Source organism: Bactrocera neohumeralis, chromosome 5, assembly GCF_024586455.1.
Source record: "Bactrocera neohumeralis isolate Rockhampton chromosome 5, APGP_CSIRO_Bneo_wtdbg2-racon-allhic-juicebox.fasta_v2, whole genome shotgun sequence".
NCBI lineage: Eukaryota > Metazoa > Arthropoda > Insecta > Diptera > Tephritidae > Bactrocera > Bactrocera neohumeralis.
The window spans coordinates 30,342,790-30,369,116 of record NC_065922.1 but is presented as its reverse complement, the minus strand read 5'-3'; the positions used below and the strand labels follow the sequence as shown (position 1 = coordinate 30,369,116).

The 26,327-nt window shown below is 34.8% G+C and overlaps 1 protein-coding gene across 2 annotated transcripts; it reads right to left on the bottom strand.

Annotated features, from left to right (window-relative positions):
• Positions 1-72: 72 nt before the first annotated feature.
• LOC126758886 (ras-related protein Rab-27A) lies at positions 73-21,716 on the bottom strand. Of its 2 annotated transcripts, XM_050473317.1 has the most exons (4): positions 21,307-21,716; positions 2,665-2,784; positions 1,212-1,577; positions 73-726 (listed from the first exon to the last, which is right to left on the bottom strand). In XM_050473317.1, exons 3-4 carry the CDS (start codon positions 1,368-1,370, stop codon positions 181-183), a joined length of 705 nt encoding a protein of 234 aa, XP_050329274.1. In that variant the 5' UTR covers positions 1,371-1,577; positions 2,665-2,784; positions 21,307-21,716; the 3' UTR covers positions 73-180. The 2 variants fall into 2 exon arrangements, with proteins under 2 accessions (XP_050329274.1, XP_050329273.1); XM_050473316.1 differs by lacking the exon at positions 2,665-2,784.
• Between the last annotated feature and the right edge of the window lie 4,611 nt (positions 21,717-26,327).

Sequence of the window (26,327 nt, the reverse complement as noted above, 5' to 3'; positions counted from 1 at the left end):
TTTGAGCGAACATTACATTAATTGAGCAGTTAATTTGTATATAATATATTAATATTTAACAACATTGGCATCTTTATTTAATTTATTTATTTCACACATTTAAATACACATTTATTAAAATTATTGTACAAAACAGCTTTGAGTTAAAATAGAATGACCTCTGTACTGGCATTTCATCTTCTAACATTTACAATTTCGACTCCGTTGTTGTTCCTCTGTCAACTCCATGTCCCCATAACCCAAACGCACTGTATTCCCACCACTACTCGGGAGATTTATATTTGGCATGCAACGCGTCTGTGTCATTAATCGTGACAATTCGGAATTGGTAGCTACATTCTCCATACGCAACATAACACGTTCCACCAACATTTCTACGGCTTGTCTTATATTAAAGCCAGTGCATGCGCTTGTCTCGATGTAAGGCAGACCATAACGATCCGAAAGTGCACGCACTTGCTCATGACTGACAGCACGCACGGCCTCTAAATCGCATTTATTACCGCATAAGACCACATCTGGATCCTCCGAATAAGCATGCATACGTAATTGCTCCAACCAATTACTGATTTCAAGGAAAGATTTCTCGTTGGTCAAATCGAAGATAAGCAGGAAACCCATTGCATCACGATAGAAGGCAGTGGTCAATGAACGAAAGCGCTCCTGACCGGCAGTATCCCAGAGTTGTAGATGGATACGGTGGTTTCGTCCGCGGTATGTGTATATCTACAGAGACATTATATATGTACATAGATGAAAATATAAAAATATATGTATCTATATTTGTTGAACGTTTAAAACAAAGCACTTAAATGTGAACAAATTAAATAAAATAAAAAATTAAAAAGGATTCGAATTATACTCATACGTACACATTTATATATGTATGTATGTAGTATAGTTTTATATATTTATGTATATGTATACAGTTTAATTGAATAGAATAATAACGCTATTCATTCATAAACCAAATTATCTGAGTCACCCTGCAAATCATGTATTTACATATTTGACAGTTTGAAATTAAATTTTATTCTGCTGTTCTTCAACTATTCAGTGTTAAGTGAGTGAAATATATTTTATTGTGAAAAATTCAATGTTCTTAGTGTTTTTTATGCAATTAATTAGTGAAATTTCAAATAAGTCTATGCTAAAGTTCAAATAGACAATGAAATCAAACAAAATATTACACGCTAATTTCAAGTACTCACCAGCCGTTTTTCCCGGAAATCAATTCCCACCGTTGATATAAATTGTGAATGAAATTGCCCATCAGTATACTGATATAGAAAACTTGTTTTGCCAACTCCAGAATCTCCGAGTGCAAGAAATTTCATCAAAAAATCATAATCAATATTTGCCATCGCCATTCCTCTTTGTATTCTGATCGAATAAAGGACCACTTTGTCTCACGCCACAGATACTTTTTTATTTACAATGGACCAATTAAAGTGACTATTTGCATAGAGCCTCTTCACTATCTACTGGTTTAATATTGAGACCATTGCACACATACTATATATGTATGTACATACTGGAAATGTAATCTTCTTGTTAGTGTTGCTCAAGATGTCCTTCTGAAAGTGGAAAAATAAACAAGAATAATGAAGACCGCCCGCTTATTTGTGCAGCAATAACAACAACAAAATCAGGTAAGTGGGTATGTTAGATGAATAATGCATGACGACAAAGTAGTGTCCAATTATTTCTCTCTTGAATGTCTAACCTTTTCAACCTACTCCTTTTTTGTACAAAAGCAGACTTACACTATGGAATATTACAAATAATTATGCGCAGAAAAAAATTACTAAAAACATGAAAGGCAACATGTTCTTGAACAGGCAGCTCGTTCATAAATTTGACATGGGGTTTAGTAAATACAAAACCTTAAACATAATAGGCAATTAATGACAACAAACTTAAATACGTTATCCTTTAGTTAAATTATAAAATTTTTTCAACTACATGTCAAAAGTCAAGTGGGTTTCATGTCTTATAAGAAGCAATGATGAAAAAAGAAAAACCGTATTCGGCTGCCACGAAGCTATAATACTTTTCACAGGAGCATTTCTTATAGTTGAGGTAAAATTTAAAAGGGTATACAAAAATCTGTATCTTGATTTTATTCGGGTAATTCGCGTAACAGCTATATGCGACAGATGGACATGACTAAATCGACTCTTCGATTATACAAATTTCATATCCTATATTTCAATTTTCTTCTCATACATAATTACTGTTTGCTCACTCCTTTAGCTTATTTTCTTTGCAACGTCGCATTCACTAATATATGTATATTCATTTATTAATATTTCTATAATGAAGAAAGGGCTTATTTGTATGCCTCTATTAGGCAGCACTTGATGAATTAGCAAATCAAGTTATAAATATTACATATAGTGTATGTTTGTTTTATGTATGTGTGAGCATATAATGTATGAATTCCGGGCATATTTGTTTGACGCTTTTGTTGCTCATATTTTGTAGCATCATTGTTCGCAACCATGAAATTTCTATGGAGAATATTGACTGTCAATTTTGATTTTAGCACCCACACAAACACAATTCAATGTAAGTACATACAAAAGCTTAATGTGCACATATGTATATACAAATAAGATATATACTTATACATACGCATACATATAAACTCATAGACCTTACCATACCAGTCACAGCATCCACGTCACTTCAATTAAATCGATTAATTTTGTGCTACCAAAAAATGCATACATTGTTGGTTATTTTCGGGTGGGAAATTAAACGCCAACATTTCGGGTAAAACTAACAACAACATCACATATAGGAAAATAAGAGAAAATGCTTATTTCGGTTATAACATAAAATGGTATAAAAACAGATGGTATGGCAGCTATATGCTAGAGTTTTCAATGTCGACGATTCTGACAAATGTTCGAATTCTTGCAGAGATTTGTGCAAAATTTCCGACTAATATCTCAAAAACTTACGAACGAAATATACAGTTGGACAGATAAACAGATGAACATGGCTAAATCGACTCAGCTCGGCACGCTGTAGATACATACATACAAATGTATATGTATAGTACAAATATATAGTACCTAATAGGGTCTTCTACGTGTAGGAAACTTCTTGACAAACTTAATGTACCCTTTTTAGGGTATAATGAAGTATTCGTACACTAGTTATTTCAACTAAATTTTTTTGGTCGTTTACTGATAATTATAATGAACAGGTTTTTAATATGTTTAGATTTGCGTGTCTTAAAAATAGACTATTTCTGAAACGCTAATGACTTATTCGTTCATGGCACGGCTAGTTATTAACAAAATCAACATTGTTTATGAATTTTTTTGATCTCATGTAACTTTGAATATGTAATCATTCGTGTTGCTCTTACTATAATTATAATGCACGACATGTTTGTATTTTAATATGCAATTTAGGATAATGCGTAAAATACAAAAGCTGAAGCAAATAGACATAAGTATATCAAGCCATAAAGCCTTGTGCAAGTACATAATGACTATACAATATTAGAGCATAAGTAAACAATTGCCCAGCGAACAAAAACTTTTAAATTATTTGATAATGCAAAAATACAACATATGTAATATTGGCCACAAGAATATTAAATTATGTGAGGATGTTGTTTTATGAAATTCAGTCACCTTTTTTTATTAGACCAAGTTGTCGATTAAATTTGATCTCGATGTAACCATTGAATACTTTCCATAAAAATAATTTCAACAGTTTTTGTCCTCAAGAAATTACGTTAAAGAACCAAATCAAATTTTATCGACATGTTTGGCGCCAATGGAAATTATGTGTAGCAGGTCCTTCTCCAACTGGTCTTTCACAGGATAATGCCGATAACCTTCAGAAAATATGTCAATATCGTCGTATAACTCGTAAAACTCATCATTCCATCGAATGCGACATTCGCTATTGCCAATGCGCAAAGAACCATAAATCTTCCACAGAACCTTTTTCTCGAAAACGCGTAACGACCATTCCGACGTTGTCATCGTCCATGCCTTTGCACCATATAGCAAAATGGGAATAACGAGTTACTTATAGAGTTCAGTCTGTTCGTCGAGGGGGGACTTTACTTCTCAATTGCCTACTCCGTCCGAACAAAGTACCTGTTGGCAAAATTATTTGTTAAGTTCGACGCAAAATTATCTACGACAAGTTATGATGTCAACCGTGATGGGGGCCTAGTTGCAAGTGCGACTTCTTGTTTTTATGATGATATGAAATATTTCGTCTTGCCCTCATTATACAAAATAACAAAATTTAGTGGTCGACCTTTTGTTCGATTTTGGTCTAAACAACATTGAAATTTGTTTTGCAATAGTGATAGTCCCTCGACAAGAAATGGAGCGAGTATATTTCTGCTATGAAAAAGTTTTCCGACAAATGGTTCGGGGTCGGCTTAAATGAGAGGAGAAGCTCTATCAAATATCTAACGTATATGTATATAATAAATTACATACGTTAGGTTATATTTAGCTTTAGCCTCCGATTAACTTTTAGTTTTCGATAAGTTCACGACCTTCACTGAATACTTTGTTCCAATCAAATACTTATGTTCATGATAAAGTAGACTTCCCTGATCGCTACTGCAAACTTTTCAATGATGTCGTAGCCGGTATTCCATTGGAAACAGAACTTTCTATTTAAACTCGTTGTTAAATTTTTTTCCATGCTAAAAATGGCCAGTCAAAAATCGTCGTAAAAAAAAGCTTCCATGGGAGTCGTTTTGTGGTCCGAGTCAAATTTGTTCAGTTGATTTAAAATCTACTAATTATGCCTAATTCAAATTCAATTTCAATCTTTTCCTTACCTTTTTGTATAGCCATAATTTATTTGCTGCACAATTGTTGTGAAATTTCGTGTTTCCCAAGAAGCAAGTGATTATTGCTCACTGGTTTGCATACTACGAGTACTTTCTTTGCTTGGGTTATTTTATACAAGCATCGTTACATTCTCAAGATTTCTTCTAAATAAGTGTTTTATTTCCCTTTTCTCAGTATAAGAAATAAAAATGAAAAAACTATAAAAAGTTTTTACACAAAATTTTTTTTACTGATTGAAGCTCAGCATAAAGTGTTTGAGGAAGTCGTGCACCACACAAGGTAAGGTGTGGTAAGGTAAAACTTGTGAAAGTGAAGAGTTTTACATTAAAAGTTGCCAAACTCACTGTCAGTTATGCGCACATCAACGGCGTGGATTCCAAGTATTACAAAGTATTTTATTTATCTGTGCATTAAGCCGTTTTCACTTAATTTCATTCCGCTTTTTCTAGGTAAAATGCATTGAATAGTCGTGTGAAATGTTTCAAGTCGCATTCGCTTCTTATATATGTATGTCTTTACCTAAAAGTACACCCCACTGCTCTCAGCGGAACTACTTGTGGTTTACAAAGTCGTAAATACGTCTATAAGCAGATTATCTATGACATAAGATTATGTGAGTCCCGCTCAGTTTCTTCTTAAGAATTAATGCGAAGAATGCACGAATTTCCATCAAACCAACTTTTCTGCTTAATTCACTATCCTCTTGCCTGCTTATGGGATTGTGAAAGCATTCGTTGCCATTGGTTTAGTGCTTGGTAGTTACTTGAGTGGCTTATGTTTTTTCTAACAATCTAAGTGGACTTAGTCCGATATTAAATTATTTATGTTCATACATTCGCTAAATATTCGAACTTGGTCAGAATGACATTAAGACACAAATTTTATTGTTTTACTTACATATATAGTACATAGAAGCCGCGAAATGTCTTGGTAGCGCCGATATTTTTTTTATCAAACTTAAGTATTTACGGTTAAAGTTATTAATAAATTAGCTTGTAACGAATTGTGAATAACTTTTTTAAAGACAGGCCCACTTTAAAGAAATGATGTATCATTGATATTAATCCAAAGAAAAATAAGCAAAATTCTTATATAACGGAATAAAAAGACCTTCCAATCACATTAAATTTAAAAAAACTGCAGGTCGGCGAAGTAGAGACTGATGAAACAATGGCTTGTCCTGGTGTGTAGAATATAGTAAATCCTTTCCGTGACCTAAAATGAAAATTTATGCGAAATCCGTGAAGAGTAAAAGTGTAGTTATCGCACTACGAAATATTAAAAAAAAAATATATTTTTTTTACAAAATGGTGGAGGTTTGAAAAAAAATTTCGTATTTTCCCTGTTTTTTTGTGGTTTGGAATTTAAAAAAAAAATCTTCCGAAAGCTCTTTGTAGTGCGATACTATAATGTATAAGAAAGTTCTGTGTAAAATTTCATGTGAATCGGTTGAGTAGAACTTGAGATATCATGCACACCGTTTCTAGAAAAGTAGCTATGAGACAAACGAGTTTAAAGTTTGAGAACTAGTCGCGCGCAGTCGGAGTCGGAGACACAAAATGAGCTGTAACTCGGAAAATAATTTGAATTTCGAAAAATCCTCTTAGGGAAATTATCTTGAAGGGTTATACTATAAAAATATGTAAAAAATCGATTTTTAGAATTTCTAAACCAGAATAACCCATTAAATAAACCAAGCCTTGTTCTCACTTACCGTTTATAGATAATTATAACAATATTCCTTACAATATTATTCCAAGTGAAAAAACCAAGAAGAACCATAAAGAAAAAAGTAAGTGATTACATATTTTTGGCAGACCATTTTACGAAAAAATTAAAATTTCTGTCTGTCCGTCTATGCGAACTAGTCCCTCCGTTCTCCCAAAGAAGCTGCGATTAAAATCAAGTGCTTGCATAGAAAACTTCTGCATTTGACGAGAGATCTTTACGAAATTTGGCATTAGTTATTGTCTAAAGCAAAATGTAATATCCGAAAAAATGTTTCAGATCGGATCGCTTTAGCATTTATGGTAGATGCCTTGCACACTCAACTCAAGTGAATACTTTTTCATTTAAAGAGATATTTTCACGAAATTTGGCATCTTTCCTACTAAAAAATATTGAGAGGATCTGCGACGATCTTATCAAACGAGATACCTCATGAAACTGTTTGGACATCAGGCAGCTGGCGTATATCAAATGCAAATCGGTTGATACCGCCCTACATGAGGTAGTGGGGATAATCGAAAGTTGCCTAGAAAAACGAAAATCCACAGCAACGGCTTTTATTGACAAGGAAGATGCATGCAATAACGGTAGCACGAATGCACTTCTATAGACTATTGCTTCTTTTGACATTAATTAGAACCTGTTGGCCTGGTTAAGTCATTTGCTAAACAATAGACAAGCCATATACGATAGGCAAGGTAAAAAATTCACTCACCAGATCACTTTTGGCACCTCGCAGGAACCATGCTATCCCCCTTCCTGTGCGTCACCTTGACCAAAGAATAATTACTTTTCCTTGACAGGGGAGCTTTAAGTTTACCTGCAGTTTGTTCCCGGGTGAATCTTAATCGCATATCTCGGCGCATAGAAAAGGCCGTTGAGATTTCCGCCACGGACTAACTGGTATTCGGAGAAAACCGAAATCTGTCTCTTCACAGGAAGGACGAACTATTTTCAATTCAATCTTCCCTAATTAAGGGGTAGAACTATTTCACTCTCCAGCTCGGTCAAATATCTCGGTTTTATCCTTGTTTGCTGTGGGTTATGGCAGAAATGAAAACTACTTCAACAAAGGCTCTGGAGGTTATCCTTGACATCCGCTCAATACACATTCAAGTGAAGTTGGAGACAATGCCGGCTGGTCGGCTTATGATTTTAGGTCATCATACTCTACCTTTTTAATTAACTTTGTTAAAAGCTAAACTCAACATATCGTTTTCATTCCCCAATAGAGAAGTTTGGACCAATGGTTCTGTCATTGACAGTTCGAACGGTGAAATCTACATATTCATATAAGGGCGAGCTTTTTGTGTAGTAATCCATTCATACATGGAATACAGCTTTAAACTAAATGACTACAATTTGGTGTTTCAGGCCGAAATTGTGGGCGTAACAGAAGGTGCGAACCGGGATTCTATTCTAAGTAGCAAGTCCATAAACTTTCTAGTGGATAGCCAATCGGCAATTAAGGTCACCCGTAGTGCCAATTCAAAGTCTCATCTCGTTAGGTCATGCTGGTCATATAGGCAGAGAAGGAAATGAAAGGACAGATAAGTTGGCCCGCTCGTAAAAAGCTGGACGAAAATTCCTCTAAGCTGTCCTAATTCAGCTCCTTCAAGGGGCAGTGGACCATAGAGGAACACCTCACGTCATAGAACACAAGCAACACAGGGTTCCACTAAGTTACTTTGGGATAGTGTTGATGGTGGACAGACCAAATGGCTACTATTTTTAGACAAAAGGGAGCTTAGCAACATTGTTGGAGTCATCATAGGGCACCTACCCTTAAGATCCGACCTTCAAAAACGGAAAAAATTAATTCGACGATTAAAGGGTATGCGCGGAGGAGGATGAGATGCTAAAACTTTATCTATGCGAATGCCCTACCTTCAACCGGATAAGAAGGAACATAGTCCGCGACTCCCAATACTATAACTTAAGAGAGCTATTTTACCGAATACATGGAATTGCTGTATAATATTTAAATTTGTTACCTCCCGGGGGCACAATGGGTCTAATGTTGGCCTAAGTGTGGTCGCCTGCGTTCCGGCGCCTACACGACAAACCTACAACCAATAATTTTTACTATACATATAACCTAATTAAAAATGTTTGTAAAAATCCACAATGTTGAAGAAGTTTAAAATCTAAAATATTATAGCTATCTCAAAACTTAGCTATCATGTTGAGATTCAATAGCCATAAGTTCATCTAGATTACACTCTGCCACTGCTTGGCTTATTTCTACATTCAAGTTTTGTAACATTATTCTATTTTGCTTCCTAAGAGAAGTAATAAAATCTTTATTACTTTGTTTGAGTTCAAGAACTGAAATAGTTAGTCATTATAACGAATTTTCACAGCAGTAGCATGGCTCCTCTCATGCATAACCTTAGTTTATTTGTTCTCACAATTGCCTTAAACAATTAAATTACAGTGACAACAGGAAGCATAGCACGCAGATGCCGCTCGAACTTCTGGCATACTTCATGAGAAATGTTTATGTACATATGAATGTATATATATACATATATGTTTGTATGTATGTATAACTTTAGTTATTGGTGCGTTTCTTTCATACTTATGGATTGGACACTTGTTAGTGCCACATTGTGCCGGTGCACGGTGTGACATTGTGTACTATTAACCCTTGAATAGTGAGAGCAGTTCTAGAGTACTCAAAACTAAAAACAATATATTCAGAGTAAAGAAGAGGCAATCAAACTTTTTTAAGTGTAAAGTAAAATCGTTGCAATTAAGTTTTGAATATAAAATCATTCAAATGGCCTCGACGACTTCTTTTGCAGTAACGAATTCGGTTTTCCAATTTTCGAGTACCTTGTCCACTAAATAGAGTAGTATATCATGAATAGCATGTTCAATATTGACTTATAAAGTTTGAAGAGAGTCTGGTTTATTGCTAAAGACCATAGACTTGAAATAACCCCACAAGAAGTAGTATAATGGCGTTAAATCATAACTTCTTGGAGATCATTCAATGTCACAATTTCTTGAAATAAACGAATCTCCAAACTTTTCTCGCAATACTTCGGTTGTTGCCGGTGCTGTGTGGCACGTAGCTCTGCCTTGTTGAATCAGATGTTGTCAAGATCAACTATTTCCAATAGCGGCCATAAAATCTACCCGAATTATAACTCAATCAACAAAACCTTAAATTATCTACCCCATACCAGGGTTAACTGTAATGCTCTGATAAGTTTGCTTCATTTACTGCCGCTGCGGCAATTTCCTTTGGTTTAAGTAGTTCAAGCAGTTCTCAATAGCAGTAGCAACAGATGCAACACTTAACCAATTTTTGTTGTACAATGTGTTCCTTCTTCGGGCTACAATATAGATGTTTATTCGTATACGCATCTGTATGTCAGTAGGTGTTTGTTTTTCTACTTAATACGATATGTTTATTTTACGTTTATTTACAACTTTATTGTTTGCACAGCGCCACTTTATCGTTACCGATAGCTGGAAAAGTGCACAATTACTCAAATACTTCTGGTTGCCCATCATTGGAATTGTTTAATCTGCGCCAACGGTCCATATTTGACCAAGTACGTTTGCCTATTATACACATACATTCATATATACATATATATGTGTGTGCGATAGCACGCTTTTCAAACTTACTTTTGAGCTTTGTTATTTCTAAACTAGTCCTGTTGTTTATTCTAAACCGGAAAAGTGCTTTGAGTTGAGACCTGAAATAATCACTAAGGGAGGTCTTAGAAAATTAAAAGTATTGTACAGTGTGCATAGTTTCTATTAATGTATAGTATATATTCGTTATAAAACTATACAATTATTTGCCGTAAATTTACTATTTCATTATTGAACTTTCCCATAAAGCTTTCATAACCAAAATTTTGCCAATATTTACCCCAGCAAATAATTCGGTTATACTAGATTTTTTATGCTTGAACAATTTTCTAACTATCTACACGTAATTTGGTTATTTGCCAACAAGCACATATTTCTACGAAAATTTGTTTTGTGCATTCGAATAATTGAAATTTTCTATCTATGACACATGAGCATACATGGCGTATGAGTAATCGCCCTCATGTACATACATCGGTTTGCATTGTGTTGCAATTGAAATATATTTTGATTTTGTACTAAAAATGAAAATTTTAAAATATATACCTTTAAATGTACCTAATTTTATTAATTTTTATACTTTTTAAAATTGTGATTTAACTTTATAAACATAACAGGTGTGTCGATTTTGTAACGTTCTAATTTTATTGAAATTTAGATCTGATGATAACCCCGTCCACTCTATTCTACACGTCTGTTAAAAAGTAGTAAAAGCGCGATAAATACATAAATAAACGATCAAAAATTTAAAATTTTACACCCGCGATCATAAGAAAAACAGCCGCTGTTAGAATTTGACAACGTATCGAGACCTGCTCGACCGATTTCAAATAAATTCACCTACCTATGTTACAGTGCGAAAAAAATTTAAATCCCACCTGATTCTTTCACTTTTCAGTAAAGAAATCAAGGGTCATTCAATGTTTCCGGAGAAAACCTTGCACGAATACTTTTCTTGAAGTTTGCCAGCTTATGACCAAGAACTATATAAGCCAAAACTTTTCAAGCCCCAGGTACCGAATATATGAACACCAGTTCCCATTGCGAACTTTTAATCGAAAATGTAAGTCAAATTGTGATATAGAAACTAAGAGGAAATCCTTATCTGATAATAATATAATATGTGCGTAAGCCAAAAATCAGTTTGAATGGGATCAATATTTCCGTTAGTCCCCATATAGCTAATATAATATTGTGCGAACTGTAGGCTGACTTTAAACTGCATATAGTACTACTATAAGCAAAAAATAATAAGGCTTTGTTCACAATTTTAAAATGCTTAATTTGTTCTTCTAAATTTATGTCGTCCCCCTTGAAGAAATCCCTTTTGACCAGAAACGGAGCTAAATCAGGTGAATACGGTGGTAAAATACAGTAGCGACGGTGCATTATCGTAATGCAAAAACAAGAGTTGTCGGCCCATAATTCTGGCCTCTTTTTACCTCGCTTCCGTTCTGGAAATTTCGAAATTTCGACTTACACTGATGGAATAATGTCTCTAGCGAAAAAATGGCAAAAAGTTGTGGAACAAAATGGTACATATTTGTTTATTTATTTATTAGTATACATATATATATATATAAAAATAAGTTGAAGTTAGATTAGAAATACGAAAAGACTTTTTCGACTACCCGATATGTATACATATTACGTTATTTGGATGAATGAACTTTTCCCGTAACCGATCTCCAGGAATAACTCCGAAGAAAAGTGTCCCATATAGTACATTTTTCTGCTTAAAACCAAGAAAATTAATTATATTATGTATATGGACAATAATCGATGGACTAGGCTAAACTTTCTCCTTGCTACCATGTATTTTTCTACAGACATGAGAGTGAGATAATTTTCTTATATCCAAAATAGCAGATAATGCCTGCCGAGATCCAGCATCGTTAGAGATTAGTCGCTGTTTATTTCGTATGTTTTAATTAAGGCAATGTTTAAACGTATTTTTGTAATTAGTTTTGGTAATTAAAAGTTGTCATCTTCTAATCCTACTGCTCACTTTAAAAATGTAACTTAATCTTGAGAGTTCATTTAAAAGAACAACAACCAAAACTGTAGCTAAACAATGTGTGTCGATGACACGAACAGATAACTGTTTACTTTGATAATTTTTAATTTATAGTCTAGTCAGAGGCGCGTCAGCATTGTGCAAACATAGATATCTACCTATATGCTACACAAGCTAATGTACATACATATGTATTTGTGAGATGGCAAAAAGGCAGAGTCTGTCAAAGGATAACTGAACTGTTATTATTTTATTTATGTATATGTATATATATTAGAGTGTTCGTTATTTTCCAAGTTGATTTTTTTGGCTTTCCCTGAAGTTTCAGTTTTTGCCCAGAAAAATTATCCAATGTAAACAAACCCTTTATTTTCTATTTATTTAGTGCCTCATGTTACTTTTCCCATGTGCCATTTTTTATTCAAAAAAAAAATTAATCTACAATTTTGAAAAAAAAGATATTCTAATACAAAATTATAAGCTATGTGTCTTATTAGTTTTTTCCACAAATATTCTTTTACGAGTTATACGTCAATTGTATTGAACATTCATACAGTACACCATGTCGTATGAGCAACACAGAATTTATAAGGCACTTGTTTAAATGGAAAATAAAAAGCTTGTTTGCGTTTCATAAGTTTGCTTTGGGCACAAATTGAAACTTCAGGGGCGAAACAAAAAATAACTTGTAAAATAAGATACACCCTAATGTAACTGCATACTCACTATAATGCCTGTAAGCCTATTATGTTTACAGTTCGTCTAATGTGGTTTATATATTATCTTTTATATATAACCTTTTAATGTGTAAATTTGCGACAAAAGTACAGAAAAGTTATAAATAGCTTTGCAGTACAAACGTACACATAATGAAACATGAGACTCGGTCATTAAAGGTGTTGCGGTCTCTAAGGTAAAAGCTCTTGCTGCCACCACCTACTAACAGCACCACAGACTTGGCAACTTTTCTATGGTTGGACCGCAAAATTGTCTGCCTACAAATACGTTGGTGTGAATATGTGGGCGTGTCAGTTAGGGGTAAATGCCAGGAAACTCAGTGACAACAATACTAATTATAGTGTTTGCATTCTTGGGGAGCAATAAGCTTATATTTCAAATTCTGCCAGGGCAATGACCAGTGCAAAGGACAAAAAGTTTAAATTATATTCAATATACATGAATGAATGTCTGTAGAAGCATGTCGATAGAACCCCTTAAGAATGTTTTTGCATTGGTTGATTGTTTGAAAATGGAGACACAGGGGCACCTGCTTAAAATTGGCCGTTCTCCCAAGTGATAACCAATTGTGTTCCATTAAGCTACTTTGATTAATTTGAGTTTTTTCTGTCTTATCGATGGTTTTCATTGCGTTTCGGCTTTAAACTCGATCACAATTGTACCCTTTTTCAAAAAAAAATTCAGCTTTATCTGGACGTGTCGAGCAAGAACGCATTTTATACTCAAAACATTCTTCAAAATCATTCAAACGGACCTGCGAAAGATGTCGAGCTCTCTTGCCATCTCTCTAATACTTGTCTGACGATTTTTAAGCACATCCTTCACATTTTTATTACTTTCATCCGTTGAAGACGTCTGAGTTCGGCCAGAACGAGCATGTCTTTCGCTACCATTTTTGAAGACTTTGATAAAACTGAATCACCGTAAGCCTTTTCCAACATTCCACTCACTAAATTTGATTAGAAATACAAAATTTAAACAAATTCTTTGTCTGATATTTTTCCTTTGTAAAAATCGCAGCGCACTATAGAGGTGTACCGACTTAAGCAGCTGCTGTAAAAAAGTGGTTGACATATCGCCCTCATATTTGGCATAGTAATTAAAGACAGTCCTAGCAAAATACATTTTTTAAATATTATTTTCGCGAGGAATTTAAGTACAATTTCCGAGAGCTTTTTTCTTCCAATGTATATAAAGACAGACTGATATATAAAAATCGAATAGAGGATGACCTACTTTGCAAACGGTCGTGTGTCCCTAACTCTAATGTTACCCGTGCTTCTATTTTTCATCTAGAATGTTTATTGGGACTAAAAATGACAGAAATATAATATATAAAATATTTAATTATTAATTAATAATTTTTCTTCAGATTACTGACACTATACCTTCATACTTCCTACCACCATTGGTCTGATTAATAATGGTACAAAATAATTTAGCTTTTCTCTACTCAATTCTGTCATCAATAATATGTTCCTCTTCCGTTAGCATATTTTTGGATGTTTAATATGTGCGACTTATATTTTATAACAAATTTATGTTATGATTTATGTACACACCCCAAAGCTGATGGCACATCAAATTCTTGACAGCAACCGTATTAAATTTTTGGTTATTCTCAGCGCAAATGACAGTCTAAAGAAAGCATAAATCAACACATAAGAGTATATGTGCATATATATGACATTTGCATGCATGAATAAAAGCAAATTATTTGTTCACTTATGATGAATCAATCAGTAAATGTTAAAACTTCAAAAAATGAATAACGGTGACGGAAATTACTTCTCAGTTAAGCTGTAAACATACAACTCGGCTATAAGATATGTTTATACTTTTAGCTTTCACAATACTGTCATCTTTATTACGACAGTTTCTTTGAGATTTACTCAATCTTGACATTCGAGTTTAATATGTCATACATCTTCTTCTTCTTCTTTACTGGCGTAGACACCGCAATTTGGCGCCAATTAGAGATTCCAAGCGAAGCCAGTTTCTTCTCCACCTGGTCTTTCCCAATGGAGTGGAGATCTTACTCTTCCTCTGCTTCCCCCAGCGGGTACTGCGTCGAAAACTTTCAGAGCTGGAGTGACGACATGATCTAGCCAGCGTAGCCGCTATCTTTTAATTAGCTGAACTATGTCAATGTCATCGTATATCTCGTACAGCTCATCGTTCCATTGACTGCAGTATTCGTCATGGCTAATGCGCAAAGGACCATAAATCTCCTGCAGAACCTTTCTCTCGAAACCTCGTAACGTCAACTCATCATTGTCCATGCCCCTGCACCACATAGCAGGGCGAGAATAATGAGTGACTTTAAGAGTTTGCCCTTTGTTAGTCAAGAAAGGACTTTACTTATCAACAGTGAGCTCCCCCAGCGGGCAGGGGGTGGAATTTGCCCGCGATAAGGTATGCCTGTCGTAAGAGGCGATTAAAATCCGTATGAACTATATCTGGTTGCCGCATAGTCTTTGTCAGAAAGAGTGCTATAATACTCAGCTTGAAATGATATTATAGACTTTGAGTTTCCTTCTAATGGAAGGACATTTGAAGTTCAAGCGACAAATGTCACCAGTCATTGAGTTTGTTGGGTGCTCAACTGCAAAAGCTACAAGATCTGACCGGACATTGAGTCTGGTACCACGGGGAGTAGTTAGCTCTTGAAGTTCGCTCCAATCTGCTCTGATTTGGGGAGATTCGTGGTGGCTGTGGTTTAAACCTAAAGGCAGGTAAGATTGAAAAATTCAATTATTTTGTCTTGCCCTCGTTTACCACGAGACCCATTTGCTTCGGTTCCTTATCCATTCTGGTGAAAGCAGAACCAAGCGCACGGTTGTTGAGACCAATGATATTAATATTATCGGCGTACGCCAGCAGCTATATACTCTTATAGAAGATTGTACCTGCTCGATGAAGTTCTGCAGCTTAATTAAAGAAGTCGCACGATAGGGAGTCATACATACATTACATTAAATCTTCTTAATAAGATGTTTTTGGCAAACATTATTTGTATACTTTTTGAAGATTTTTCATAGTTTAAAATGTTTTGGTCACTTAAAAGTTTGAAAAGTGGACAACTCTAATTTGTCTATAAAAATCTAACTGGTCGGCCTATCTGAACCAATGAAATTTGGATTTTTCCTAAATCCTTTTTGCTAAATCGTTTAAGAATTATGATGATATTATTAGATCTCTTATTGACTATATAAATATGGGTAAGATGGGAGTTATGTTAAAATAGTTAAGAAGGATATTATTACGATATTTATTACGATTCCACGAAATACGTTTTACCGGTTCATACCTTCCGGCAGCATTAGTGCTTCATGAATACCTAATTGATTTCAGTTATACGTGTAATCATTAGAGATAAAGCAGAGACTCTCAATATTTCACATTTTCGATAATGTTTTGGATCTACATAAATGAATCCACTCAAAACTTATATCGGAAAAACATAATTTGTTTTCAAATTTTCCTTACCACTGCAAATCAGAGACTAGACCGCCACTTTTAGAGTCTTCTGATTTTCAAATAATTCATGAAATTATAATATCCACTCCAAAGGACACACAATGAGTCTTATAAGGTTAGAAGAGATATTTGTTGAAGGCAAGAAAGGGAATGCCGATAAAACTACTATCGAACTAATGCATGGAAATTAGATTACTCGTATATTTTAAGATTTTTTCCATAACGTTTCCTCGACTGAATTCTGTACCGTATTAGAAAATATTTCTTTTATACATATACGTTTAGTAATATTTCCTTGCAAATAGTTCCGCTCGATGGTTCTAGAATTTCCTGCACGGGTTTTTCTATTATGTTGATATATTGTATATACTTATGTGTTGGATCAAATTACTTTACCTAGTTATCTTTTTTCTTTTAATTTATTATATCATAGTGCAAATGTGTGCCATGGGTGAACCGTTATCGCAAAAAGACTTTAAGCTGGTACATGCAAACAGACATAACCTCATACCCGTAAATACAAAATAATTTGCATACACAGACTAGCATTCATACATACATACACATGTGTTTAACTGCCCAATGTTTTAATGTTTTAAGTAGTAAAGTTTTTGAGTATATGACGACATTTAAAAACGAAATTGCAAAGTTAGAGAATATAAAAGTGGTTAGATAATTTAAGAGCGCTAAAAAGTGCAAATGGAGTTTTATTGAAATCTTCGTGTATACTAATTTATATTAACAGTTAAATGTACAAATAGACAAGATATCGAGTTTTAAGTTTTTTTGAGAAACTTCTTTACCCAATGCATCCAGAGCTATTACTTAACGTAGTTCCAAAAATTTCCAAAAGATATTTCGTCAAATAAAATAGTTTTCCAAACATGAATCGGAATGATGATAGCTTCTCAGGCAGAAAAAGACGTGTACAATATCAGATCGATATCTGTAAAACTGAAGGTACTATAAGAACTAGTATATACACACAGACAGTAGGACAGGACTAAATCGACTCAGCTCGTCACGCTGATCATTTACTACAGACTACTTTATAGGGTTTCCGAAGTTTCTTTCTGTCTATTGAAAGCTTCATGCCAAGCTTGTAGATTCAATCTTCTGAGTATAAAAAACAATCATGTAGTATGTATGTATATAGTTTTAACTTATTTGGAGTTGCTATACGCTTCGTTATCTGTTGAAAAACATACCAAACATATTTCCATAACCAGTTACATTCAGTTAAAAATAGAGCAAGCTCTTCCTTATAGCTGTCCGAAGAACAGAGTATACTTTCAACTTTTCTCATTTTAATTAATTAAAGCAGTTCTCCTCATAATAAAAAAAAAACCAAAAAGAGCACCGAAAGAAATAATTATCAAAGCGCGAGGAAAGAGGAAAAGAAATGTGTAACAAAAGCAAAAAGGTTGCATGAAAAACTATGGCTCGTTCGATTAATGATGGAAAAGTTCAACAAAGAAGTCGTTTAGGTCAACAAACAAGATATTCATTAATTTTGACAGTAAACACGAGTTTGAGAGTTAATGATTACATTTTTGTGACTTTTTCTTCTTTATCTTGTTGCTATAGCTAGCGTTTCACAAGTTCATTTAACACTTACCATAGTCTCTTTAATGCAAAGGAAGTCTACGTTCATCACTATTAATACTAATTGGATCTTTAATTAATTTTTGGTGCGTCTAAATTAATTCAGATGGCACATTTGAACAAAAGAATTGTTCCCTTGACCACGATGACATATTTCCATCACATTGCTTATATTCAGCGGGTGTATGTTTATTTTTCAGCGATTTCTTAGCTCGAGTCGATAATCGTGTATGCTTTTGCAGCATACAAGTATATTAAAATGCAAAGGATAAGGAACTTTTGACGTGTTAGATTTTTCAAAAATTCTTTTTCAAAAGTTCTTTACTTAGTTCAAAAATGCAATTCCGAGAAAAAATAGATTTTATGGGACAGAGACGGCTCTCTCCACGTTTACCAGTACACCGATTTATTCCGCTCCTTTCAGGTTAATTCAGCTTAAATACCATATATTTTAAAATAGGTTTTAACTTGAATACTAAGTAACTAGACGAGGTGCAAGAGAATAAATATCACCATATGGCAAAATTGACTAGTGTTCTTTGTATTAGACCAAACCAAAAAAGTAATTTATCAGTTTTTCGAAGTTAGTCGCTAAACATAATTGAAAAACAAGAAAAAACGTTAACTTTGCCTGCACGAAGCTAATACACCCTTCACAGATGCATTTCTTTTAGTAACTATGTGTCCAGTTTGTATGGAAGCTATATGCTATAGTAGTCCGATCTGAATTTTTTAAAAGATTATGTTATTACGTTAAGCAGTAATCCATGTCAAATTTCGTGAAGATACCACGTCAAATGCGAAAGTTTTCCATACAAGCCCTTGATTCCGATCGTTCGGTTTGTATGGCGGCTATATGCTATAGTTAACCGATCTGAACAATTTCTTCGTATATTACATTATTATCGTAGAAAATAACCTGTACCAACTTTTGTGAAGATACATTGTCAAATGTGAAAGTTTTCCATATAAGAACTTGATTTCGATCGTTGAGTTTGTATGGCAGCTATATGTTATAGTGGTCCGATATCGGCAGTTCCGACAAATAAACAGCTTCTTGAAGAGAAAATGACGTTTGCAAACGATATCTTAAAAACTGAGCGACTTGTTCGTATATATACAAACGGACAGACAGACAGACGGATATTTCTAAGTCCATTCAGCTCAACATACTGATCATTAATATATACATATACTTTATAGGGTCTCCGACGCTTCCTTCTGGGTGTTACAAACTTTGTGGCAAACTTAATGTACCCTGTTGAGGGTATAATTATAAAAGAGCATTTTGTAGAGCAGTAAATTTCCTACAAAACTATGAGTTTTCCGATTTAAAATGATTTTTTTTGCAATAGGTTTTCACCCGATTTTATTCATTCTAAGCGCAAATACTTATGTACTGTTATAAGAAAAACATGCTCTCTAAACTTTATTAAGATAACTCACATTTTGGCTGATATATGCGGTATAAAGTCAACTGAGAGTTCGAAAATCTTGTTATTAGGTATATAGACACAGACATAATACTATCCGGAAAGGATTATCTCTGAATTTAAATGATATATCTCGCATATTTAACGATATTTTCAATAATAGGTCGTCTATAGGTACTGGGGTCTAAATATTCTGTACCTAGGGGCTTGAACAGTTTTTTTTGGAATTAGACAATTTTTGTTTATAAGTTGGCTTACACTTAAGTCATTATTCGTGCAAAGTTTAATCTCATTATATTAATTGCTGCTCGATTTGTGTACTGGAAACTGAAAGAATCAAGTGGAATTTAGAATTGTTCTATATAAGAACTAGGCGTGTTTGCAGTCAATTTGCACACTGTAACATAAAAATGTCAGAGGAATTTCACGCACCAAATTTGGTTGAAATCGGTTTGGTCGGGTTTCGAGATATGTGATTTTACCTAAAACTGGTCCCATCGTCCATTGACCACAGCTCCTTTAAAGCCCTCTCATACGACCTCGGCGGTAAGATTTAATGTCTCTGTCATATATATTTATTGATTTATTGCGTTTTTAGTAGTTTTTAACAGTACCGTTATATGTGAATGGAGTCATCATCCGATTTCATAAATTTTCACACCTTTTTTTTCTTATAGTATTTGCGCTAGGCGAATAAAATTGTAGTAGCTTAAGTGGTTTAGGAGTTATGTACATCAAATTTATTAGAGGGTGGGACCACGCCCACTTTTTAAAAAATTTTAGCCCACTGGTGCCCCTTGCTACTGTGATCCCCTGTGCTAAATTACAGTCCCATATCGTATTTTAGTGCTTAGTTTTCTCAAGATATCTCAATTTTTACTCCAATTACGGCTTGCCCGGACGGACAGGTTGCAAAAAATTCAGTTTCCTACATAATATATGAAACGAGACTTTTTTTCAAGTAGTTGGAAGCGAAATTAGAATTTTTCTATCTGATAATAAAAAATAGAAAAACAGGAGCAAGACCTTCCCGTTGCAATTAATAGCTCATACTTGGAGAAACTTTCTTAACTGTGTCTAAGTCTAAGCAAACAAAATATTCGTTTTTTTAACCAACCTACTAGTATGTAAGTTCCTAAAAATGTAAAATTATGAGCGCCATATATTTATTCCACATATTTCAATGGCTTATGATATTTTTTAATCAAGCTTATACAGATACAGATGTTATAAGGTTTCAAAGACGAGTACTTTTGATACGTAAAGGGTACATATTTGTTTATTTATTTATTAGTATAAATATAAAAAAAAATAAGTTGAAGTATGAAAAGACGAAAAGACTTTTTCGACTACTCAATATTTAATTTTTTAATAACTACTAACTAACTATACATATGTTGTTCAAAAATACTAATTTCGAGTCTTCGTGGACAAATATTTTGACTTTGGAGGTGAACTTCGTAAAGCATAGAAATTACTTTTTTGCCTAGAATCTCTTGAAAGAAATTGGTTTGGCTCAATTCCCAGCCGAATGTTATGAGGTGTTATATAATTTTCACACATACAAAAAAAGAATGACAGCTACTAATTTAATAATATATCCAAAAACAGCAACCCCAATGCAGCTACCAAACCAGTTAACATTCACGCTCGGATTCCTGCTCCTCCACATTTTTTTGCGGCAAAAATTTCATTAACTTCGCCTGTCAGCAACAAAGCAAAGTAGTGAAAGTGAAGTGGTCCAAAAATGTGCAGCAACGCCAAGAATTGCGATAATGACAAATGATTGTGACACTCAAACACCGAACTACCTGCCCAGAAGTATGAATCTGCAAGCAATTTTTCTTACTCTTCTTGTACTTATCCGTTACGCGCTAGTAACTGTATGTGTGTACATGTTGTTAGCCGCTGTGTCCACTTCAAACACCTGAGACCAATCAATACTGCAGACATCTATTGTATGTGCCCCTGTGCCGTTGTCGAGGATGATATTCATCCTTCAATAATTTGTAACACACATAAAAGCTTTTAGCTGCTATTTTTAAACATGCACAATTCTTTAAAAAATGCACACGGTTTTTATAAACTTTTTTTCTTCACTTCTTTAAATTTCACTACACATTCACGGAAGTAAAAGTTTGCCGCGCTTTTGCCGTTTTGTTTTTACTTCTTTCTTCAGTTAATTATTATTAGCCAAACAAACGGAATTTCGCCTCACACAAGTAACATTTCTCCGACAACCTGTTTGAATCCTGCGGCTGTTATCAGTCAACTGATGCGCGTTCTAACTTCTTTCAACCATTGGAGCCCATCAAAGCAACAGTTGTGTTATGCCACGAGCTTTTCTGTTACTCTGAAAAGCGCAAAAGCTTTGCGAGACCTACATATATATTTACGTGTGTACGAGGTTGGTCCGATAAGTTATTACACTACCTCGAAAAAACGAAAATTTTGACAATTGACGAAATGACGATTTATTTCTCAACATAGTCTTCTCTTCGCTCCATATACTTGACCCAGCGTTGCTCTAATATCTTTAAACCATACAAAAAATACGTTCTCTGGAGGTCTGTAAAGTAGGCTCAAATTTTCGTTCTGGAAGTGACAAGTTTAGGAAACAAGAAGAGTCGTATGGGACTAAAACTGAAGAATACGACGGGAAAGATAGCAGTTCGTAATGCAATTTGACAGTGTTGACGACGGCAGTGTGGACCGGTACGTCATTATGGTGAAAGAGCATTTTTTTCTTCTTCGTCGGAGTACGGTAGTTTCTTCATCGGAGTACGGTAGTAAATTTCTCTGAGACTAAGTACTTTTCGGACCGCCCTCGTATGTATGTGGCGCAAACGCTGTTCCCTTATCATTGTGGTAGACAGCATGCCGCCTGTAAAATTGTAACATTCTTCCTAATATAAACCAAATAAACCAAAAATTGCTTAGAATATGAAATAATAGGTACTATTTTTACATAATTTTTTAATGTTACCTTTTCGTAAACCTTCCTATAATTAAATTTATATGACCTAATGTTGCGTACTCAATTTAGTCGAAATCGGTCGGTCGGGTCCCAAAATATGTGATTTCACCAAAAACTGGGCTGTGCCACGCCCATAGTCCATTTTTAACCAGAATCGCTCAATGCATTGTCATACAATTTTCGGGATAAAATTCAATATATCTGATTTATCGCGGAGGGTTATCATCCGGTGTCATCTAATTTCACACTGTCGGTGGGAGCTCTTATAATATTTGAGTTGTGTAAATTTGACTGTTATTGCTTTAGTGCTTTAGGAGATATGTACATTAAACTTATTAGAGGGCGGGGTCATGCCCCATTTTTCAACAAATTTTGGCCACAGGTGACCGTGGCTACTGCGATCCTCTGTACCAAGAATCCCGCATACCAAGTTTCATCAGGATATCTCAATTTTTACTCAAGTTACAGCTTACACGGACGGACGGACAGACAGACAATCACGTGGATTTCCACTTTCCTCGTCATCCTCTTCACCGGAAAAATTCTTGCTTAGAAATATGTTAGAAATGGGAAATCCTCGTTTCATTACCGAAGACGAGGAATTCTTTTCAAACGTTGGTCAGCATGTTTTTGGAAATATTTTACGGAATTTAAAAAAAAAATTGCCGATTTTATTTGAGCGTCGATAAAGGATTCTTTAATCTACCCTACTTGAATGCGATCTCCGATCTATGATCTTAAACTCGACGTGTTTGCCTGTCCAGTTTCCGGTATTCATCCTCCAAAAAAATATAATATTTTTATTTCTCTTTGAAAACACATAAAATTCGAAAATGTTATCAAAGATTGAAGTGTTTGGCTAACTGTGTAGTCAACTGTTAATTCAAGGATTCCCATATGTATGTATGTGTATATTGTTCGTTGGTATTGGTATATGTATAGGTTTATTTATATTTTGTAATGGCCTCGTACTTCCAACAAGGTTATGCATAGCTGCAAAACTATGCTGCACAGAAGGATGTATGCACATAAATACACAGGAAATATATATGCTTAGGTATGCCATATAGCAGTGGGAGTGGGAATGATGCTCTTCATTTTTGCTGCTCTTGCTCTTATCAGCTGCTAGCGGAGATTTGTGGTTTTTGTACATTTACCCCTTGGCCCTGACCACAATACAATGTGGCTGCTCCATTCTTCGTTTTTAGAGCCATTTAACATTTTTGCTTTGCTCATTTTACTTTTACTCGCTGCTATGAAAATGAGAAATAACAGCTTAACTCCATTTAGGAAGATTTTGAGGAGTATATTTGAAGAGTTTTATTTTATAGTTATTGAATACAGTTATTTTGTATGCTCCCGCAACATGTTGCTCAGAGTATGTATAAGCAGTTACTTATAAAAGCTACAACTAATCGATAAAGATACAGCATTATGTTCATCATAATAATCAGGAAGACGAGTCGGATTCTCCGAATTTCTATGTGGCTGTCCGTCATATTTTTTGTGCCTAGAGAAAAAAAGAGAGCTTCCTTGGTACTCTCTGAATATTGGAGAAAATATAAAGTGCTATAAAAGAATTACAAATTAAGCTACGAAACAAAAGCTTGGTACAGAACAAATTACAGGATCCCTGGCCATGCTGGTATTACAGGCAACCACTTTGCAGACCTCGCTGCGAAAAATGTAGCCAGGACTCCTGCCTTAACATACTACGTCTCATCCAAGCAAGACATTCTTAACCTTATTAAGCACAAAAGGCATCAAAAAACGCAAGCGAATGGAAAACATTTAAACATCACTACGCGGTCATAAACCCAGACAGAAATCGTATAATCTACTCGTCAACAGTTCCAACTAGCGCAATGAAGACATATACTCGATTAAGGATTGGACACACTATCATAACACACGCCCACTTACTATCGGGTAAAAGCCCATCCATTTGCCCCCTTTGCGATGACACCGCTTCTATCAAACACTTACTCACACTCTGTCCGATGCTTCACCCAACAGCCCACAACTCTGGCAACATTGATCTCATAAAACTACTAAGTGAACCTTCAGAAAAAAACGTGATGATTGTATACAGATTCTTAAAAACCAACGATTTGTTAAAATATATTTAAGCAACTTACATCTTTACTAACCCTTAGCAATTAGAATTTTTCACCCAGTTTTTGTTATATGAATTATTATAAATAAATAAATAAATAAATTACCACTCCCACGGCGCGTACAAAGGTTGTGCCTCTTCTCATTCTCTATATATGACGTTACCTGTCGCATTCTTGTTTCTATCATTCGTGCAATTTTTGGTTTTTCGAGTGTTTCGGTTAGTCCCGGCTTGCTTACAATTTCAAACAAAGAAACTTTCTTCCGGGTCCTACTCCATCTGGTCTTTCCAACTGGATTGGAAGTCTTCCTCTGTTTCCCCCGGTAGGTACTGCGACGTATACTTTCAGAGCTAGAGTGTTTTCGTCCATTCGCACGACATGACCTAGCCAGCGTAGCCGTTGTCTCTTAATTCGCTGAAGTATGCCAATGTCGTTGTATATCTCGTACAACTCGTCGTTCCATCGAATGCGATACTCGCCGTTGCCAAGAAGCAAGGACCATAAATCTTCCGTAGAATCTTTCTCTCGAAAACTCGTAACGTCGACCATGCCGTACCATATAGCCGGACGGGAATAATGAGTGACTTGAAGAGTTTGGTATTTGTTCGTCGAGAAAGGACTTTACTTCTGTTGGCAAGAGCTATCCTACGTTGGATTTCGAGGCTGACATTGTTATTGGTGTTAAAACTGGTTTCAACATAGACGACATTATCTGCAACTTCGTAGTTATGACTGTCAACAGTGACGTGAGAGCCAAGTCACGAGTGCGATGACTGTTTGTTTGATGACGGGAGATATTTCGTATTGCCCTCGTTTACTACCAAACCAATTTGCTTTGCTTCCTTGTCCAGTCTAGAGAGAGCCAAACTTACGGCGCGGATATTAATATCATCGGCGTACGCCAGCAGCTGTACCTTGTCAAAAACAACAAAAAAACATGATCCAATATAGCCATTAATCGAAAACCTATAAAGTTTTATAATTAAGCCCGAAATTTAGACACAAACTACATAACTTCAAAAAAGATGCCGATGAGAACGTAACCGTCAATGGCAACCGTTATCGTGCCTTGATAAGCGACTATTTGATGCCTGAAATTGAAGCTCGTGATCTCAACCATATTTGGTTTCAACAAAATGGCGCAACTTTCCACACATCGCAACAATCAATGGATTTATTGGGGGAACATTTCGGTTAGCAGCTAATTTCATGTTATGGGCCGGTTGTTGGGCCACCAAGATCGTGGGATATCACACCGATATTTCAATTCAGGCCGTGAAAGAAAATATCGCGAGTGTCATTCGCGAGTTAACAGTCAAAATGCTCGAACGAGTCATCGAAAATTGGACTCAATGAATGTTCCATCTGAGGCGTAGCCGCGGATTTGAAAGAGATAATCATCAAAAATAAATGACAAAGAATGTTTTTCAAATTATAATAAACATTCCTCTTTAAATTAGATGTTTCTGTGTTATTTTTTTAAAAAAGTAGGGGACCCTGAAATGGATCACCCCTTATTATTATATATTAGATTCAAAAAATTCTGTGAAATAATATTCGCTAGTATATTCTATATTTTCATAGATTTTTAAGCCAGAAGTAATAAATCAAAAATAATAACAACTCAATTAGTGAGGAATAATGGGAATTTATGCAATTTAAAAAATAATATTTTATATGTAATTAATTAACGATATATAAGTGTAATATAAAGAAATGTTTCACAATTTTTTTCTTTGCATATTATACACCCGGTAATTTATATTTGTAATAGAA